At 40.2% G+C, this 16,397-nt stretch overlaps 1 protein-coding gene across 3 annotated transcripts in view; it reads left to right on the forward strand.

The window, feature by feature from the left end:
* The window catches only part of GABRB3 (gamma-aminobutyric acid type A receptor subunit beta3), a 194,893-nt gene that overhangs the window by 172,334 nt on the left and 6,162 nt on the right, over positions 1-16,397 (forward strand). For 2 of the 3 annotated variants that reach the window (XM_058800172.1, XM_058800173.1), the window contains 2 exons: positions 3,172-3,324; positions 9,024-9,268. In XM_058800172.1, coding sequence (XP_058656155.1) covers positions 3,172-3,324; positions 9,024-9,268 — 398 coding nt within the window. Of the gene's footprint in view, positions 1-3,171; positions 3,325-9,023; positions 9,269-13,383; positions 13,390-16,397 lie in introns of all 3 variants that reach the window. The other variant, XM_058800174.1, reaches the window with a different exon arrangement.

The raw sequence follows: 16,397 nt of genomic DNA on the forward strand, positions 1-16,397 counted from the left end.
GCTATGTAGTATGATAAAAAATGAGACTACCCGTTCATGCTTCAATTTCAACCTGACCCTAACAAAGTCTATACTCTACTATACGTGTCAACTGCAGTAAGCAGCTGTAATGCCAGCAAGACTTTTGTTTATATTGCCCAGCAGCCTCACACCATCAAAATCTACCCTGAGACTTGCAGGGTCTGGATTCATCTTGTTCTGATTTGTGGTGACTATAATTTCAGTGTCTACATTTGAACTAGGTGTCTGAGTTGGTCAGAATAGAGTCCATGCAGTTGGTGGAGTCTGGAAACAAATTCAGAACATCTACAGGAGTCCATTTTAGGAGGTGGTGGATAATTCTCTAGGTTTCATTTGCTAGATTGACTGGATGAACTGGAGCTTATGTGTAAGCACAACCAAGCTCATGTGTAAGCAGCTCAAGGGAGTTACTTAAGGAACTGCTGTTTGAGGGGGCACACAGCAGCCTTCATGTTATCCACGTGCTGATCAAAAGGATGTAGGGGGGTAAATCATATCCATCAGCTGTGTGCTGGCGTCTGAGAGATGTCACAGGGCATCTCAAAAGGATCAGGGCACCATCAGATTAGCAAGTGAATCTCTGTTGCAGTCAACTCCAACTCTAGAGCAGGAAGACAGAAGGCACTGACAGCCCTGGCTCTAGACATGGTTCTTGGGATTCTAATTTCAGAACAAAAACCTATTGCTTTGAGCATATTTAGGTTGGTGTCTCTGGCCTTGAGGTCAGCTCTCTGGGGAGTCCCCCTTTAAGGCCACATCTCACTAGTTTCAGTAATTACCTTACCTAATTAGACAGAAATGGTGCTAAGGTAATGGTTCATGGTCACAGGTGAAGCATTCAAGATAAATGTCTAAAGCTCACTCTGTTATATGGTTTGGGATTTCATTACTGAACATTACTAACATATGTGACACATTATTCCCTCCCCTGTTGATACACACCTCTTTCACCCACACCATTTTCTGTGCTTTATCAAAGGTGAAGTTCTCTCTTCTTTCTCTGAATTTCCCTAGTGCATTCAGGGTCCTTGGCTCTGGAGCAAACCAAAAATGGACTTTGATTCAGTGATTCAGTTCTACTGAACTTTCTTGAATTAATCCTTCATGCTATTTATTCAAAGAATCAGTATTTCAGTTGTCACCTTTGTCAATAATATTCCACAGATATTCAGACCTGGACAGGGCTTTTGAAAAGTTTTATACACATTTATAGAGAATCCCTTTGAGTGGGTAGTGCATTATATGAAATAATTTTTGAAAAGTTTTTATACACATTTATAGAGAATCCCTTTGAGTGGGTAGTGCATTATATGAAATAATTTTTCTCAGCAGAGCTTTATAAAGATTTCTGTCTGATGCTCTACTCTTATTCCAGAAGGGTGATCAGGTCTGCTGCATTTTTAATGTATATCATGACAGCACAGTTTATATATTTCATTATGGTCTCCTGTTTTATTTATATAATCTGCAGACACAAGGCCACAGAAAGATTTTCATAAGAATCCAAATGAAAATGTTAAGCTTTGAAAAAAAAAAAAAAAAAAAGCAGGGCTGGTTTCAATGAGAAAACTTGTCTTTTGAAATGAAACATTGTTTCTCTGAAAATGAAGATGTTAAGCAAGCTGCAGTATAGATGTTTGCTTGCTGAAAATTGTGTCGACTGCTCCAGACAGCAGAAAACCTTGGTCTAATCAGGCTGAAATACATCCTTCTGATTCCACCAATATACTGCTATTGGTGAAACTAAAAAGCATTTCATTCTGAAAAAAAATGCTACTGATTGAAGCAATCACGGAAACCAGATACACGTACCAGAGGTTTCTTTTCCTCATGATAGTTGTTCTGAGATTGTTTGATACAACAGTTAAGGATATTTGCACAAGTTTGATATTACCTTGATGCTCCTGCTGCCTGGAAATGGTGTGGCATTTTTCTGTTGTATGACTCCAAGTGTAACAAACTATCAGGAATGTGATGGAGAGAAATCTGCAGTGTTCCCTTGCTTCTTTCCCTTTCTTTCTTAGGAAATCCATCATTCATGTCTATATGGGCAAATATAGTTCCTTAAGTTCATATGCAAATACATGAATATAATTTTAAGGGAAGCTTTTAATTTTTCATTTTTTCTCTAAACAGAATCTTTCATAGTTTTTACATATTTGCACTAGAATGGGTGGGAAGTGTTCTAATATCTGGTTGGGCTCTTGGTATGTGCTGAAATTTTTTTTAGGATGTTGACTAACTAAATCTTTTAGATGAGCTGTTAGAAGTATATCTAGTGCTTGTAGTGTGAACACTGAAATCATGGAGCTAATGTGTGAATGACTACCTTTTTCTTATACAGCTGTACTCAGATTTAATCATCTTTGCAGTTGGTGAAAAAAGTCACAATTATTTTTAACAGTTTGAGATTTCTAAATATATTCATCTGAATATATATATATCTATATATATATATATGTCTCAAATGTATTCAGTAAGATTAGCACCAATATGAAATTAAGTTGGTATTGAGGTTATTAATTCTTTCCATTCCTAATTTTTTCTGTTTGTAACTGTTCATGAACTATACATATGCAAACAAAATTCAAATTTTTTTTGTTTAAAGTATGTTTGGAAGAAAAATTTGGTCTGGTTATAATTGACGTTAGAGGATCTAGTCTGAAGGCTTTTCCTGTAGTGGAATTCATTACAATTTATTTTTGACACCACAGGCTGCATGTTTCTCATAGTTCAGATGTAATTAAGAAGTTTCATCTCTTGCACAACTCCTCGTTGTAAAGGAAAAAATTGTGCGCATTACTTATTCTCTCAATATAAAATCTGTACAGAAAACTGTGTACTTGGATAAGCATTTTACTTGGACACCTAAACAATTGTTTGTAAAAACTAAGTGGTGCTCACCTATCTGTTCAATAGTCTAAAGTAATTCACTGTCTCTCTTTTTCTTCCCATATACAAATTACTTGGCTATCATTGTATTTACTGCAATGTTTCTTTTAATACAGATGAGTAATACAGTGATGGTGTCATCCCTACTGTTCTGCAGATGTCATACTACCCCACAAAATGTGTAGAAACTGAAGGCAGCTATCTACAAGTGTCTTTCCTTCAGTATAAATAACACTGTTTTCCTCTCTCTTTTCTCAGGTGCCTATCCAAGACTTTCACTGAGCTTCAGGTTGAAGAGAAATATTGGCTACTTTATTCTTCAAACCTATATGCCCTCCATACTGATTACCATTTTATCATGGGTGTCATTCTGGATCAATTATGATGCATCAGCAGCAAGAGTTGCCCTTGGTATGTGCTAAAAATGAGTGGGACATTAAAATGTCAGATTTAATGTAGCCTTCAGAGGTTGTTAAAAACTACGACATGATGTCAGTGTTTTGAAATTCCAAAATAATGCGTCAAAATCGTGTCATCCAGCATTGCCTCAAAAGTGATGTTTCCCCCTTCTTGCAAGAGTGTAACCATTAAATCTCTGACATGCGCTGCTCATACAGGTCCCGGACTTGTTCTCATCAAGTTAATGCTGTTGTAATTTCATCTAGGAGACCAGCTCCACAGTCATACTTGAGCGTAGGCTTTAGTCCAGCTCAGTGTGGGAGGACAGATGTGGCTCCAAGCCTCCTCCTGAGGTCCTGGGTGCTTTAACTGACACTGGCAGAAAGAGCATACAGGGGCACATCAGCTATGGACCATGCCGTGCCACCTACCCCTCAGAGTACATGGCGTGTTAAGTGCGTGTTTATGACAGCTTAAAGTGTCATTTACCTCATGACAGAAAAGCATGGATTTGGCACAGGTATGCGATTCCTGCCCAAGGACTTTTCAGATCAAGGTATCCTTTAAATAAGGGAAAGTCACTAGAAAATTGTGAAGTTGACACGTTGGAGGGAAGGGATGACATCCAGAAAGACCTTGACAAGCTTGAGAGGTGAACCTGCATGAATCCCATGAAGTTCAACAAGGCCAAGTGCAAGATCCTGTATGTGAGTCAGGCAATCCCAAGCTCAAGTGCAGGCTGGGTAGAGAATGGGTTGAGAAACAGCCCTGAGGAGGAGGACTTGGGGTATTGATTGCCAAGGAGCTTAACACGACCCAGCAATGAGCACTTGCAGTCCAGAAAGCCAACTGTGTCTGGGCTGCACCAAAACCAGTATGGCCAGCAGGGTGAGGGGATGATTCTTCTCCTTGACTGCTCTCATGACACCCCAGCTGGAATATGGGATCCGGTTTGGGGTCCCCAACATAAGGTCATGGACCTGTTGGAGTGAGTCCAGAGAAGGGTCATGAAGGTGATCTGGGACTGGAGCACCTCTCCTGTCAAGGCAGGCCAAGAGACTTGGTTTTGTTCAGCCTAAAGAAGAGAAGGCTCTAGGGTAACCTTACAGCACCTTCCAGTACCCAAAAGGGGGCCTACAGGAGCACTGGAAAGGGGCTTCATACAAGGACATGTAGTGACAGGACAAGGAGGAATCGCTTCAAAATGACAGAGAATAGATTTAGATTAAGAGATTCTTGATTGTAAGGATGGTGAGGCACTGGAGCAGGTTGCCCATAGGAGTTGTGGATTCCCCATCCCTTGAAGTGTTGAAGGCCAAGTCAGATGTGTCTTCAAGCAACTTGAACTGCACATGGCAGCAAACTTAGATGGTGTTTAAGGTCCCTTCCAAGCCAAACAATTCTGTGATTCTGTCATAGTTTAGGGTTAGGATTAGGGTTAGGTTAGGATATTCTCCAATTTAGTGGTCCTATTAAAACCACACTGCCTCTTGCTTCCCCCTGTCCCCCTTCCCCCTGTGAGGATGGCTGGAGAGAATTGGAGGCACAAAAGGCAAAGAGACTAGGCTGAGGTAAGAACAATTTACTGCAAACAGCAATGAGACACAAAAAAACACAGGATCAGCAACACACTAATAACAAAACTGTACAAAAGAGAGAATGATTCACCAGCAAAAATGCTCATTGTGCAACTTGTGACTCAATGGTGGCCACCTTTGCCCCAACCTGAAGAGAAACCTTCCTCCCAGGAAAAGACTCCCTTCCCGCAACCTCTGGCAATGAAGTGAGGTGATGTAGAATAACCTTTGAGTCCTAGCCATGCGCCCTCCTGGCTACTGCAAAAATTAACCCTGTCCTGGCCAGAACCAGGACAGATTCTATGACAATAGAATGCTATTCTATGACAATAGCAAATATTTCATCCTTTACAGAAGCATACTCAGGGATAGCTATACCTAAGGAAGATTGAATGGATCCATAAATCCTTACAAATACTTCTGCCTCTCATCTTGTCCCAAATTCTATCTTCAACCCTGTGCTTCTCAATTACACATCCCTTGTCACTTCCCCATCACCCAAAACTTGTCACTAAGTCTGTGCTATCTACCTGCTGTATTATCTTATTTTCTTAAAACAGGAACATACTCCCTAGTTCCCTTATTTTTCTGTTATGTACCACAGCAAACCCAGACTCCAACCCGTGCCCCTGTGATTCCCTTTTTCCTTTCCCCATGTCTCCCATGGTCCCACATACCAAAGCAGGCAGGGTAGCCACCTTTGTGCAACATATTATCCAGCATCTGAATTTGGGTAGATGGAGATACTGTAGATTAACTGCAGTTACTGTGCAGTGATTCTGCATATACTGTGGGTTAGCTGGTGCATATGGGCATGGCACAGTCTGGCATTACCACTCAGCAGCCAGGGCTTCTTTAGCAGCTTGTAGCTAAGTAGTAGCTTAATAGGAAGTGAGGCATGAAGCCCAAACACCTCTGATGTGTTCATAAATGAGCTACTGGTTAGCAGAGATCCACCCAGGTGGACCAAGTGAGGGCAGCACTTCAACCACAATGACATTCCATACCGTTCTGTTACAGGTTAATGAGATTTTTCCTTGTTTAAGGAGCAAGACTGTCTCATGTGACCCATTTCTGTGTAGCACAAGTTCATCAAGTACTGTAAAACAAATATTAGAACAAAAATCAGAGAGTACAAGGCAAGCTCAGGAGACCAGATGTTCTATTTTCAATTGGTAAAAAGTCCTTTTGAGAGGACAAAAATCCATCTAATAGTTTCTTCTCAGAAAAGAATTAGTGCCTTGGTGATTATGTCAGTGATGTTTGTATAATAAAGTTCAGTATCACGGGTCTAATCCTATGTTCCTCTTTATAGCCCCTCTTATTAGTCTTAAGCTGGTACCACAGAATCACAGAAAATGGTGAGCTGAAATGTCCCACGAGGGACCCACAGGAGTCCAACTCCTGTCCCTGCACAGGACCATCTCCAAGAGTCACACCATGGGCTCAAGAGGATTGTCCAAATGCTTCTTGAACCCTGTCAGGCTTGGTGCTGTGACCACTGCCCTGGGGAGCTGTTCCAGTGCCCAGCCACCCTCTGGGTGAACAGCCTTTTTCTAACATCCAACCTAAACCTCCCCTGACACAACTTGAGGCCATTCCCTTGGGTCCTGTCACTGGTCACAACAGAGAAGAGATCAGTCCCTGTCCCTCCTCTTCCCCTCATGAAGAAGCTGTAACTGCAATGAGGTCTCCAGGCTGAACAGACCAAGTGACTTAACTTGCTCCTCATACAGCTTCCCCTCATGACTTTTCACCATCCTCATTTCCCTCCACTGGACACTTTCTAATAGTTCAATATGTTTTTTATAGTGTGGTGCCCAAAACTGCACACAAGTTTCAAGGTGAGGCTGCCCCAGTGCAGAGAAGAGCAGGACAATTCCCTCCCTTGCCTCACTGGCCATGATGTGCCTGATGCTCCCCAGGACACGCTTGGCCCTCCTGGCTGCCAGGGCACTGCTGGCTCATGTTCAGGCTGCCGTCCGCTAGGACCCCCAGCACTTTCTGCAGCACTGCTCTCCAGACTTTTGTTCCCCAGTCTGTCTGTACATTGAGGTTTGCCCCATCCCAGGTGCAGAATCCAGCACTTCCCCTCATTGAATTCCACATGGTTGGTGGTTGCCTGCCCTGTCCTCTGATTTGTCAAGGTCTCTCTGCAGGGCCTTCCTGCCCCCAGGGGAGGCAACAGCTGCTCCCTGTTATGTAGTGTCTGTGAACTTACGTGGCATCCTAACGTGAAATGGTATAAAAGCTTAAAGGCAATATAGCACCTTAGGACCTATATGATTGGCTCTGAAAAACTCAGTACAAAGAAGGTATACCTAATTTCCTAAGTATTTTTTCAAGGAAGCATTCTCTGTGCAATTCTTGGGACACAAACTTTTATTCAACCCCTGCAAGAAGCCTGTATTCTCTGTGAGCCTGATTCTTTTTATTCACTTCCATGTTTTGCCCCTGTGCCTGTTCCCTTGCTGCACTAAACCAAATAGTTGCCTCCATAGTGAAGCCAAGGTGCAGAGCAAAGATCAGCTCATTCAGAGACTATGTGCTATGGACACTGCAGACAGATGGTGATATGGGGCTGATCTCAAGAGAAATACTCAAACCTATCAATTCTGCTCTCAACTTTTTGCTAGTTAGCCCTAGAAGTTCCTAAATTCAGTGCTTTGAGTGAGGAGAAGAATAATCTCTTGAGTCCTCCCTTGTGGGAAGGACTATAAACACATTATCTTATTTTTTTGTTTTAGGTGAGTGTCAGCTACTTCTCCTCCAGCTGTTCTTTAAAATAAATTATTGAGCTTCAGAAGGACATTTGGCCACAGGATTTCAGGATCTCCCAGAGAATGTAATTCCCTTTGGTTAATGATAGCTACCTTTCTTTTCAGCGTGCCTCATCTTCTGGATACCAGACATCTGATATCAATGCACACTTGTTTCCCAGTTTAGAGGAAAAACTGAAAACTGCATGACACTAACCCACTAAATATCCAAAATATCTGTTACACAATCTCATAGGGTATTATTACAGTTCCCTGGAGTGGCACTGCTTACACTGATGGCTTGGTTTTGAGTTATATTGTCTTTATTTCTGTCTCTTCAGATAAAAGAAGCTGTGCTTTATTATATGGCAGCAATTTTATTTTGTCCTTTATTTTTGTTCTGCCTGTATTTTAGTGACAACATGTAAACTGATGGTATAATTATGGAATCAAAGAAAATAGTAATGGAGGAGAACTAATAGAATGACTTGCCTTGAAATGAGACTTATTCCACAAATCAGTCTTTTCAGAAACCTGTGATTTGCAATTCCCATAGAATTTCCAGCGGACAAACAGATCCTGCAGTTTATTGTGAATTCAGTCAGACTGACAATAAATTTGCTTTTCTTTCCAGATTTTCGTCACAGTCCTCTGTAATATATTTCCAGGTGCTGTGTCCATCCTTAGATAAATACCTTGAAATAAGGTTGATATAGATATTTTTAAAATATTTCATTAGCATCCAGTTTGTTGCTATAAAAATACTGCTCTCCCTCCTTCTTCCTTCCAAAAATTCACATACCTATCTCTCTCATTGCGCACCTCATTTGTTTCTATGTAACTAGCCTACTGCTGCAAATTAGTCATCTCAAATTCCAGTTATAGATTGTCCTTTCCTGAAACAGGTATCTAATCTAGATGGGATGAACTGCTCTAGAAAGGTACCTGTCTCTCCCCATCTACCACAGGAGCACCCTACAGGACTGACATCAACAAACTGCCTGACTCTTAGAAAATTAAAACTGTGGGAGAAGTCTTTCACCATCTGTGTGAACACTGTTCTTGTTGCACATCAGTTTGGTCTCCATGGAAGAGATTTTCAATACAGCTACTCTTGGCTTCCATGAATCTACATTAACTCATGGCACTGGTGCAGACCCCCTTGTTAGCGGTTCCCCCCCACTCATAGGAAGGAAATAATTGCAACAGAATAATAATGTAACAAGTTTTAATTTTGCTCTTTTTTTGCAGTGATGTCACCTGCAAGGTGACAAATTTTTGTGCTTCTTCCCATTGACAAGCCATGTTTGCCAAGAAGGAAAATAAAACTGAAAGCTTGGAGTTGTAAGATATATGATCTTTTTTCTTTGCGTAGGAATTACGACTGTGCTGACTATGACAACAATCAACACTCACCTGCGAGAGACTTTGCCTAAAATTCCATATGTTAAAGCCATTGACATGTATCTCATGGGCTGCTTTGTGTTTGTCTTCTTGGCCTTACTTGAATACGCCTTTGTCAACTACATTTTCTTTGGAAAAGGCCCTCAAAGGCAGAAGAAACTTGCAGAAAAAACAACAAAGGCAAACAACGATCGCTCAAGGTTTGAAGGCAGTCGGGTAAGTTTCTTGAATTTATATATATTTTATTTTTACATTGCAAAGCATATCAGTATGAAAGAACCCCAAAAAGAAACCATTTTTGGGGAGACAACCAACCACATCTTTTTGTGGACAAACTTGGCTATTTTCGTTTTCAGGAACTGACATAGAAGACTGTTTGTAGGCATATAGATGTGGAAGGGAGTATGATATATATGACAAGTGTAAGAAGAAGACAGTGGGAAGGAAGTTAACTTGAAAATAAAGGCTCAGATCAACAAATGCATTTATTTGTCTAAATCAAATATAATCTAACCGTGATTTTAAGTACCTATGTACATTTCCTGTGTAAGAGAATCCAGGATTTGAGCACACCTTTCACATCACTTCACTTAGAGGAGATGCATTTACCATGGGAGAGAACAGATAAAGAAGGATTAGTTCTGCCATGCTAATTAACTGGCCAGCATAGTTCAATGCTGTGTGTGGCATTGTCATCTGCTGCTGCTAAAAGCCAGCAGGAAAGTGTAAGTCCTAGAGAAACTTTCAGATTGATTTCTGAAGCATGGTATTGGCAAGGTCTATGCTGATTATCCTCCAGCCTATTTCCTTGCCTGGAGTATTACTTTATCCAGTGAATACCTCACTTTTTAATCTTTGGGAGGAAATGCAAGGTATTCAGCAGTGGCTGACATTAACAAGCCATGTCAGTTTGAATAGAATATCTTTCTTTTTTTTTTTTACCAAAATGCTCCCAATGAGGCTTTTTCATTCAGTTCTATTGAGTAAGACTGGGGTTTTTTTTTCTATCAGCTATAAATTAGAAGAATTCACAGTGACAGAACTACTACCTGTTTATCAAAACCAGTATCATCAAAGTAATTTCGGGCTATATTTGTTTATCCTAATGATTTTGTCTGCTATAGTAAATGTAATGCAGAACTACACCTAATTATCAGCACTCCTATATGTGAAACAATTCTGAACCAGCAAACATATTTTTTTCCACTGTATTATGAAACCAGATTCTCATCACAGTTGGCAGCTCTACTTAGAACTAAGATATCAGGACAAAGAAATTCTCTTTACTGGAAAAATAAATAGTCATATTAATAAAAAAATACAGATGGGGAAATAAGAGTATCTATATTGAAGGCCATGGAGAAGATTTTAACTGCAAGCAGGTAATGCAGATGTATGCACTAATGTTTAATGCTCCTGCTGGAAACCATCTGGTGTATCTCATCCATTTAAGTGATTTACATTATTCAGTACAAGACTTGTTAATGGGTCCAATACTACCCCATGCCTGACAGTTCTTCTGTCTTGAGATCAATTTATCTATATTTTCAAAGTATTCATAGTACCTTAACTAATGAAAATGTACATTTTATACCCAGTTCATGCCATTTTTATATCCTGAATCTGTACATACCATATAGCAATCTTTTTTTTTTTCCCTGGCTTTTGACTTACAACCTTTTCTTTTGTTTCTGAAGCATCCCAAGTAAATATAATTAACTGTTCTGCTTTTTCTGCTGGTTTAATGGCAACCGTGCATGAATGAAAAATTTCTTCACAGCAAGGGCTGTCAAACATTGGAAGAGGCTGCCCAGGGAAGTGGTTGAATCACTATCCCTGGAGATATTTAAAAGATGTTCAGATGTGGCACTTGGAGACATGGTTGTGGCGCGGTGGGGGTTGGTCTCTTCTCCCACGTAGCAAGTGACAGAATGAGAGGAAATGGCCTCAAGTTGCATTAGGAGAGGATTAGATTCTATATTAGGAAACATTTATTCACAGAAAAGGAAGTCAGGCACTGGAATCACCATCACTGGAAGAGTTCAAAATTCATGTGGATGTGGCATGTGGGGCATGGTTCTGGGTTAACAGATGAACTCAGTGACCTTAGGGGACTTCTTAACCAAAGAGATTCTATGATTCTTTCAAATAAGGATACAAATTCAGTATACCAGAGTTTAAAGAAGAGTGTTTTACTTTGTCCCTGGGAGTTCAAGGTGTGAAAGGGAACTCTGTATGCATTGTACAATCGTATATACTCATATTTACTGCGAATATTTGCTGTTCAAATAACACAGGATAAATAATAGGGTATGGTCCCTTTCTGTGTAGAAAACATTTTGTCCCCAGACCACAGCTGGGGAATTCAGCAGAGCTCTGTTTCTGAATTCAATGCCTTCAGAGAAGCAGTGCCAGCATGCAACAGAAACAGATAGAAATATTAGGTAGAGCTAATTGGATATCTTCCTTTGAAACAAAACATGGATAGAAGATTCACTGGATGTAGGATGCCAGATTTCTCATTTGAGAAACACTGGCAAATGTGAAGCATAGGAAACTGATCAGAACAGGCAAGAGATCACATAGATTTCAAGATGTGCATCTCAGGGAAAATACATCTAACAGATCTACTTTGGACAAGTTTCCATGGCTTCAAGATACCACAACCTTGAAGCAAGAAAATGTCTTCTCTTCTGGATCGTGTCCACCATTTACCATGCTGTACAGATACCATGGATGCAGCAGGACTGGAGTCATGCAAGAGTTCTTATCATACTTTCTATGGAAGACAGTAGCAACCTTGGTTCTCACCACTTCAGGGATAGTAAAGAGTGATTAACTTCCAGTCTCTCCTTCGGTGACTCTTGAAAATCATTGAATCTGATGGAAATAACAGTTGCTTGCTTCTTGCTTTAGGGTTGGGACTCCGGTGCTGGATGTTCTGGGACAGGCTCACGCAGTGTACCCCAATACTGCACAGTAAGGGAGGCTCAGAGACACACAGGAAGACTACTTTTGCAAGTTCAATGAAATTAATAGTTTTGTGATTTTGCTGAGGCTTCAGTCTTCCATGGACTGTAATTTCATTCAGAAAGGGATGGTTTCTAATTCTGGAAAATATTTCCAATCTTATGTGTTCTGGGGCTGAGCGACATTTTTAAAGAAAGGGAGAATGCCAAAAGCAGGCAGCCCACTTTGCACTTATCACCACTATTTCATGACTGTCAAATGTAAGCTGTGCTGGAGAGGAGATTGAAAAATGTTCAAATATAAAACTGGAAGAAGGCGTTATTATTAGTTTATTTCTGACTACTATTTTGGGTTGCTCAGTTGCTGGTTTTTTTCAGTAATTGAATTTGCTTGTTTATGAACCATGTGCATGCGCTCCCTGCCACTGATTAAGAATACTAGCTCAGGGCACTAGGAAAACAAAACAAAAAACCAAACTGAGCCAAATAAAAAATAAATAATATTCTATTTATTGTCCACATCAGATGCTGTAACTTGTGGGTGTAGTGACAGAACAACTTAGTGCTGTATCAGGTCTAGCCAGAGTCAGGAGGAGCCGGTGGTGTGGTGGAAATCCCTTGTGTTGGGAGTCAGAGAAGGGGCAGCTCAACACACTGCCTGGTGCTCAGTCCCCGAGTTCAAGCTTTTCTTTTATGATGTCCAAGACTGGCAGTGCTGCTGAGGCAATGTCTTTCTCTCAGGCAAAGGGAACAAGAGAAGGCAATGAGCAAATTGCATGTTATTTCCACCCAGAAGTTTATTAGCCCATGAAAACCAGTAGAACCAGCTTGGATACTACTATTGTAGTCTATTTTTTACACATCAGGGAACTGAAATCAGGAGTGCAAGCTAGCAGGTTTGGTTAAAAACCCTCCTCTTATAGTAGCAAAAGGGCTTTGCCTGATTTTCCTATTGGACTGTAGAGCAAGCAAGGTTTTTAGTAAAAAAAATGTTCTAGACAACAAAATGCACAGATGTGGATATGTTGGTTTTGTATGTAATAACTGCTTTGCAAAGCAGTAACTTCATGCTCAGTAAGTCTTCTTCATAATGAAAGCATTTGCATTGTCAGAGGTTATGGGTTTGAAAAGCCAAAACTGGCACAGCCACCGCCATTTTGGTGCTGCTGCTCTGGATGTGCCCCTCCAGTGCCAGGCCTTTGGGTACTTCTCTCTGAGTTATTCCTGAAATGCTGCCACTCAGGCTTGCTGTTGAGGAGGGCTCCACCAGCTGCTGCTGCTGAGCTGTCTCTTGGCTTCAATGCTCCCATTATGGCTTGCTGTCCAGCTCTGTCCATGTGTTGAAACTAGTGAGCCAAATAGCTCCAGGTGTAAGGGAAAGACGAGCTCTTGCAGCATAGAATTGGTACAGCCGGTGTCCTCAGGTTGCAGAGGTGACAAAGAAAAGCAGTGGGGAGAGAAAAACTCTGCTCTCTATTCTCCTGTGCAGCACTGCTGAAGGTGGCATGATGGCTGAAGCACGTCTGACTAAATTGAATCTCTGGAAAAGGTTTCAGCAGATTCAGAGCTGGTGATGAGATGAAACCTGAGTGATCCTTTCTGAGTGACTCATCTGTGGATCCGCAGCTGACTACAGAGGAAATTTCACACTTAGCTGTCTCTTCTTTTGACTGCTTTTGCATCACATTTTATTTCAGATAATGCACTGTAAATAGTATTCCTCACTGAATTGTTCCAGCCTATTGCAGTAAACCATAGTTATTGAGACAAACACAGGATGCTGCTTTTTTTGTGTGTGTGTGTATAACCAGTTTTCATATACATACTTGTTTGAGTTTGAAAACTCTCTTTTGACGCCTTGATGCTCTGCTTCTTATATGAAGGCAAGCTCTAGGATCAAGGAAGAAATTAATTTTTATTTTTCCTAAAATATTTCTTCTGGTATGGTGTTGATACTTAAATTAAAGTCCTCTGATTATAGAAAAGCTGTCAGAAAAGAATAGGTGGTCTCTAAAGATGTTTCCTTTGAAAATTGATTGCCATTGTTACGAATCAATTCCATTTATCCTGTTTGTGTTGGCAGATTGAGGCTTCATTTTTATCTCTCAAAGCTTTCAGTTTTGCTGCATAAGTTGTTAATTTTAAATAGGGCTCAGATAAAGCCTAATTTATGGCTAAATCAGTATGAGAGAGCTTTAAGGCAATCCTGTTGTCACTTGTTCACTCTTGTGGTGGAGGCTACTTGTATAATCAGATGGTGAGCATGTGTTTTGGACATTGCTCCTTCTGGGCCAATCCTTCTGGACCTTCTGAGCTTGTGTGATATGTGTTAAAGTCCCCTGCTGAACACATTGCTTTTTGGTTCAAACTGTGGCAATTCACGTTTTCAGTTTGGTGGGACCAATAATTCAGCCCCAGAGTATCAATCAGGAGGGTAACTATCACACAAGCTCATTCAAGCTTCAAAACCTCAATGGCTGTCAGACATGTGGGAAGAGCTTCCTCTGATAAGAATAATGCAATAACCCTTTATAAAAAGGCCCTTCTCATCAGGCAGTGTCTACATATATTTTTAGCTCTGGAGATTCCTGGCTCCAACCCCCGCTGTTGGCCAAGGCAGATGCTTCCCACCAGGCGTTGCTGAGAATAGCGGCTCAGGCCACTTAGATCCACTTAGCAGTTTTGTTAATTGTAGCAGCCCTTCTCATAAGTGGGGTTTTATTGTGAAGATTAATATCTTGACTTCTGTAAAAAAATTATCACTCAGTTTAAATTGGAAAGTACGAGAATAGCAAAACTGGCAGTATTCTCCTGTGTATCTTCATCTTTCCTGGATACTTGTTTCAGTGCTTTTTTTAACAGTGGGAGATTTTTATATCACCACTGTGATGAGTAGGTACCAAATTTTGAAATATATCTGTCAAGGGTGATAAGCACAGTTCTTGTGGGAAGAATACTCATCCTGTAGCTCATGGTGGGGACATTCACTGTGCACTGAGACTCATACATGTACAAGTTTTATTTTGCAACCATTTTGCACAAGTATGCATTGTGTAAATCCTGAGATGGTAAGAGGGATGTGCATAGGACATCTCAAAGGCTGTAATAATCCAGACAATGTGAAATACAGGGCAAAGGAGGACTATGCATTTGCTTCATTTTCTTCCTCCATTATATTATATCAAGGCTAATTGTAAAACTTCATTATTACTTGATAGACAGTGAAAATAATATGGAAGTTCCTAATTAGTTTGCTTCTTCATGCTTTCCCTGTTTTTCAAGGTCTTTCCATCTTCCCAGTTCTGATGGTTATCCTGGGTTCATCTACTAAGCTAATATAACATAATGACCTCTTCCATTTTTTGATGCTTATTAATTAATATAAACATATTTAAATGGGAGTGAGAGAAGTATCAATTTTTAGACTCAGGGAGAACACTCAACACTATACTTTTTGTTTTGTCCGCAGTTTAAAATTATTTTTAAATATCCAAGGTATAATGTGGTCAATGTATTTAGCTTTAAGCACAGATTAAACTTTAAGCTTGATTGCATATTTTTCTACATCTTGGAAAGCCATTTATGCATAAGCAAAGAAGGTGAAAAGGCAGACACTAATCTCTCAGGTGATGAGTGACAGGACTCAAGGGAATGGCCTGAAGTTGTGTCAGAGGAGGTTCAGATTGGATTTTAGAAAAATGTTCTTCTCCCAGAGGGTGGTTGGGCACTGGAACAGGCTCCCCAGGGCAGTGGTCACAGCACCAGCCTGACAGAATTCAAGGAATGTTTGGACAACACTCTCAGGCACATGGTGTGACTCTTGGGGATGCTGCTGTGCAGGGTCAGGAGTCAGACCAGATGATCCTTGTGGGTCCCTTCCAACTCAGAATATTCTGTGATTCTGTATGTACTTAAATACTAATTTTGATGTAAAATAATGCAAGACTAACTACAGAGACAGAGCTTTTCATTATGTTATTTAAACCCCCTATTTGCATTTATATTGCTTCATATGATGGGAAGTGTTTACATGTATTTGAAAATTTGGGATTGATGAACAAGTAAACATACCTATGGGGTTTAACAAAATGCTTCCTATTTTTGAGCAAAATGCTTCCTCTGAAAGATTTATGAGGAAAAAGAGATTTCATTGTAACATACTCATTAAAATTTATGGAATATTAAACAGAGAACTAAATGAACTTGAAACAATTCAGACTCTACCTAATAATAAATCAAGGCTTATGGTAGTTTTCTGGCCCTAGTAAAGTGCTTTCAAACTGGCCTTAAAGTTGAAGTTTTAAAAAAAATACTGGAGAAAGGTATTTAATAGCAGCTATTATATTTTGTTTTTTAAACTAGAATAGCTAACATCT

Source organism: Ammospiza caudacuta, chromosome 2 (assembly GCF_027887145.1).
Source record: "Ammospiza caudacuta isolate bAmmCau1 chromosome 2, bAmmCau1.pri, whole genome shotgun sequence".
Taxonomy (NCBI): domain Eukaryota; kingdom Metazoa; phylum Chordata; class Aves; order Passeriformes; family Passerellidae; genus Ammospiza; species Ammospiza caudacuta.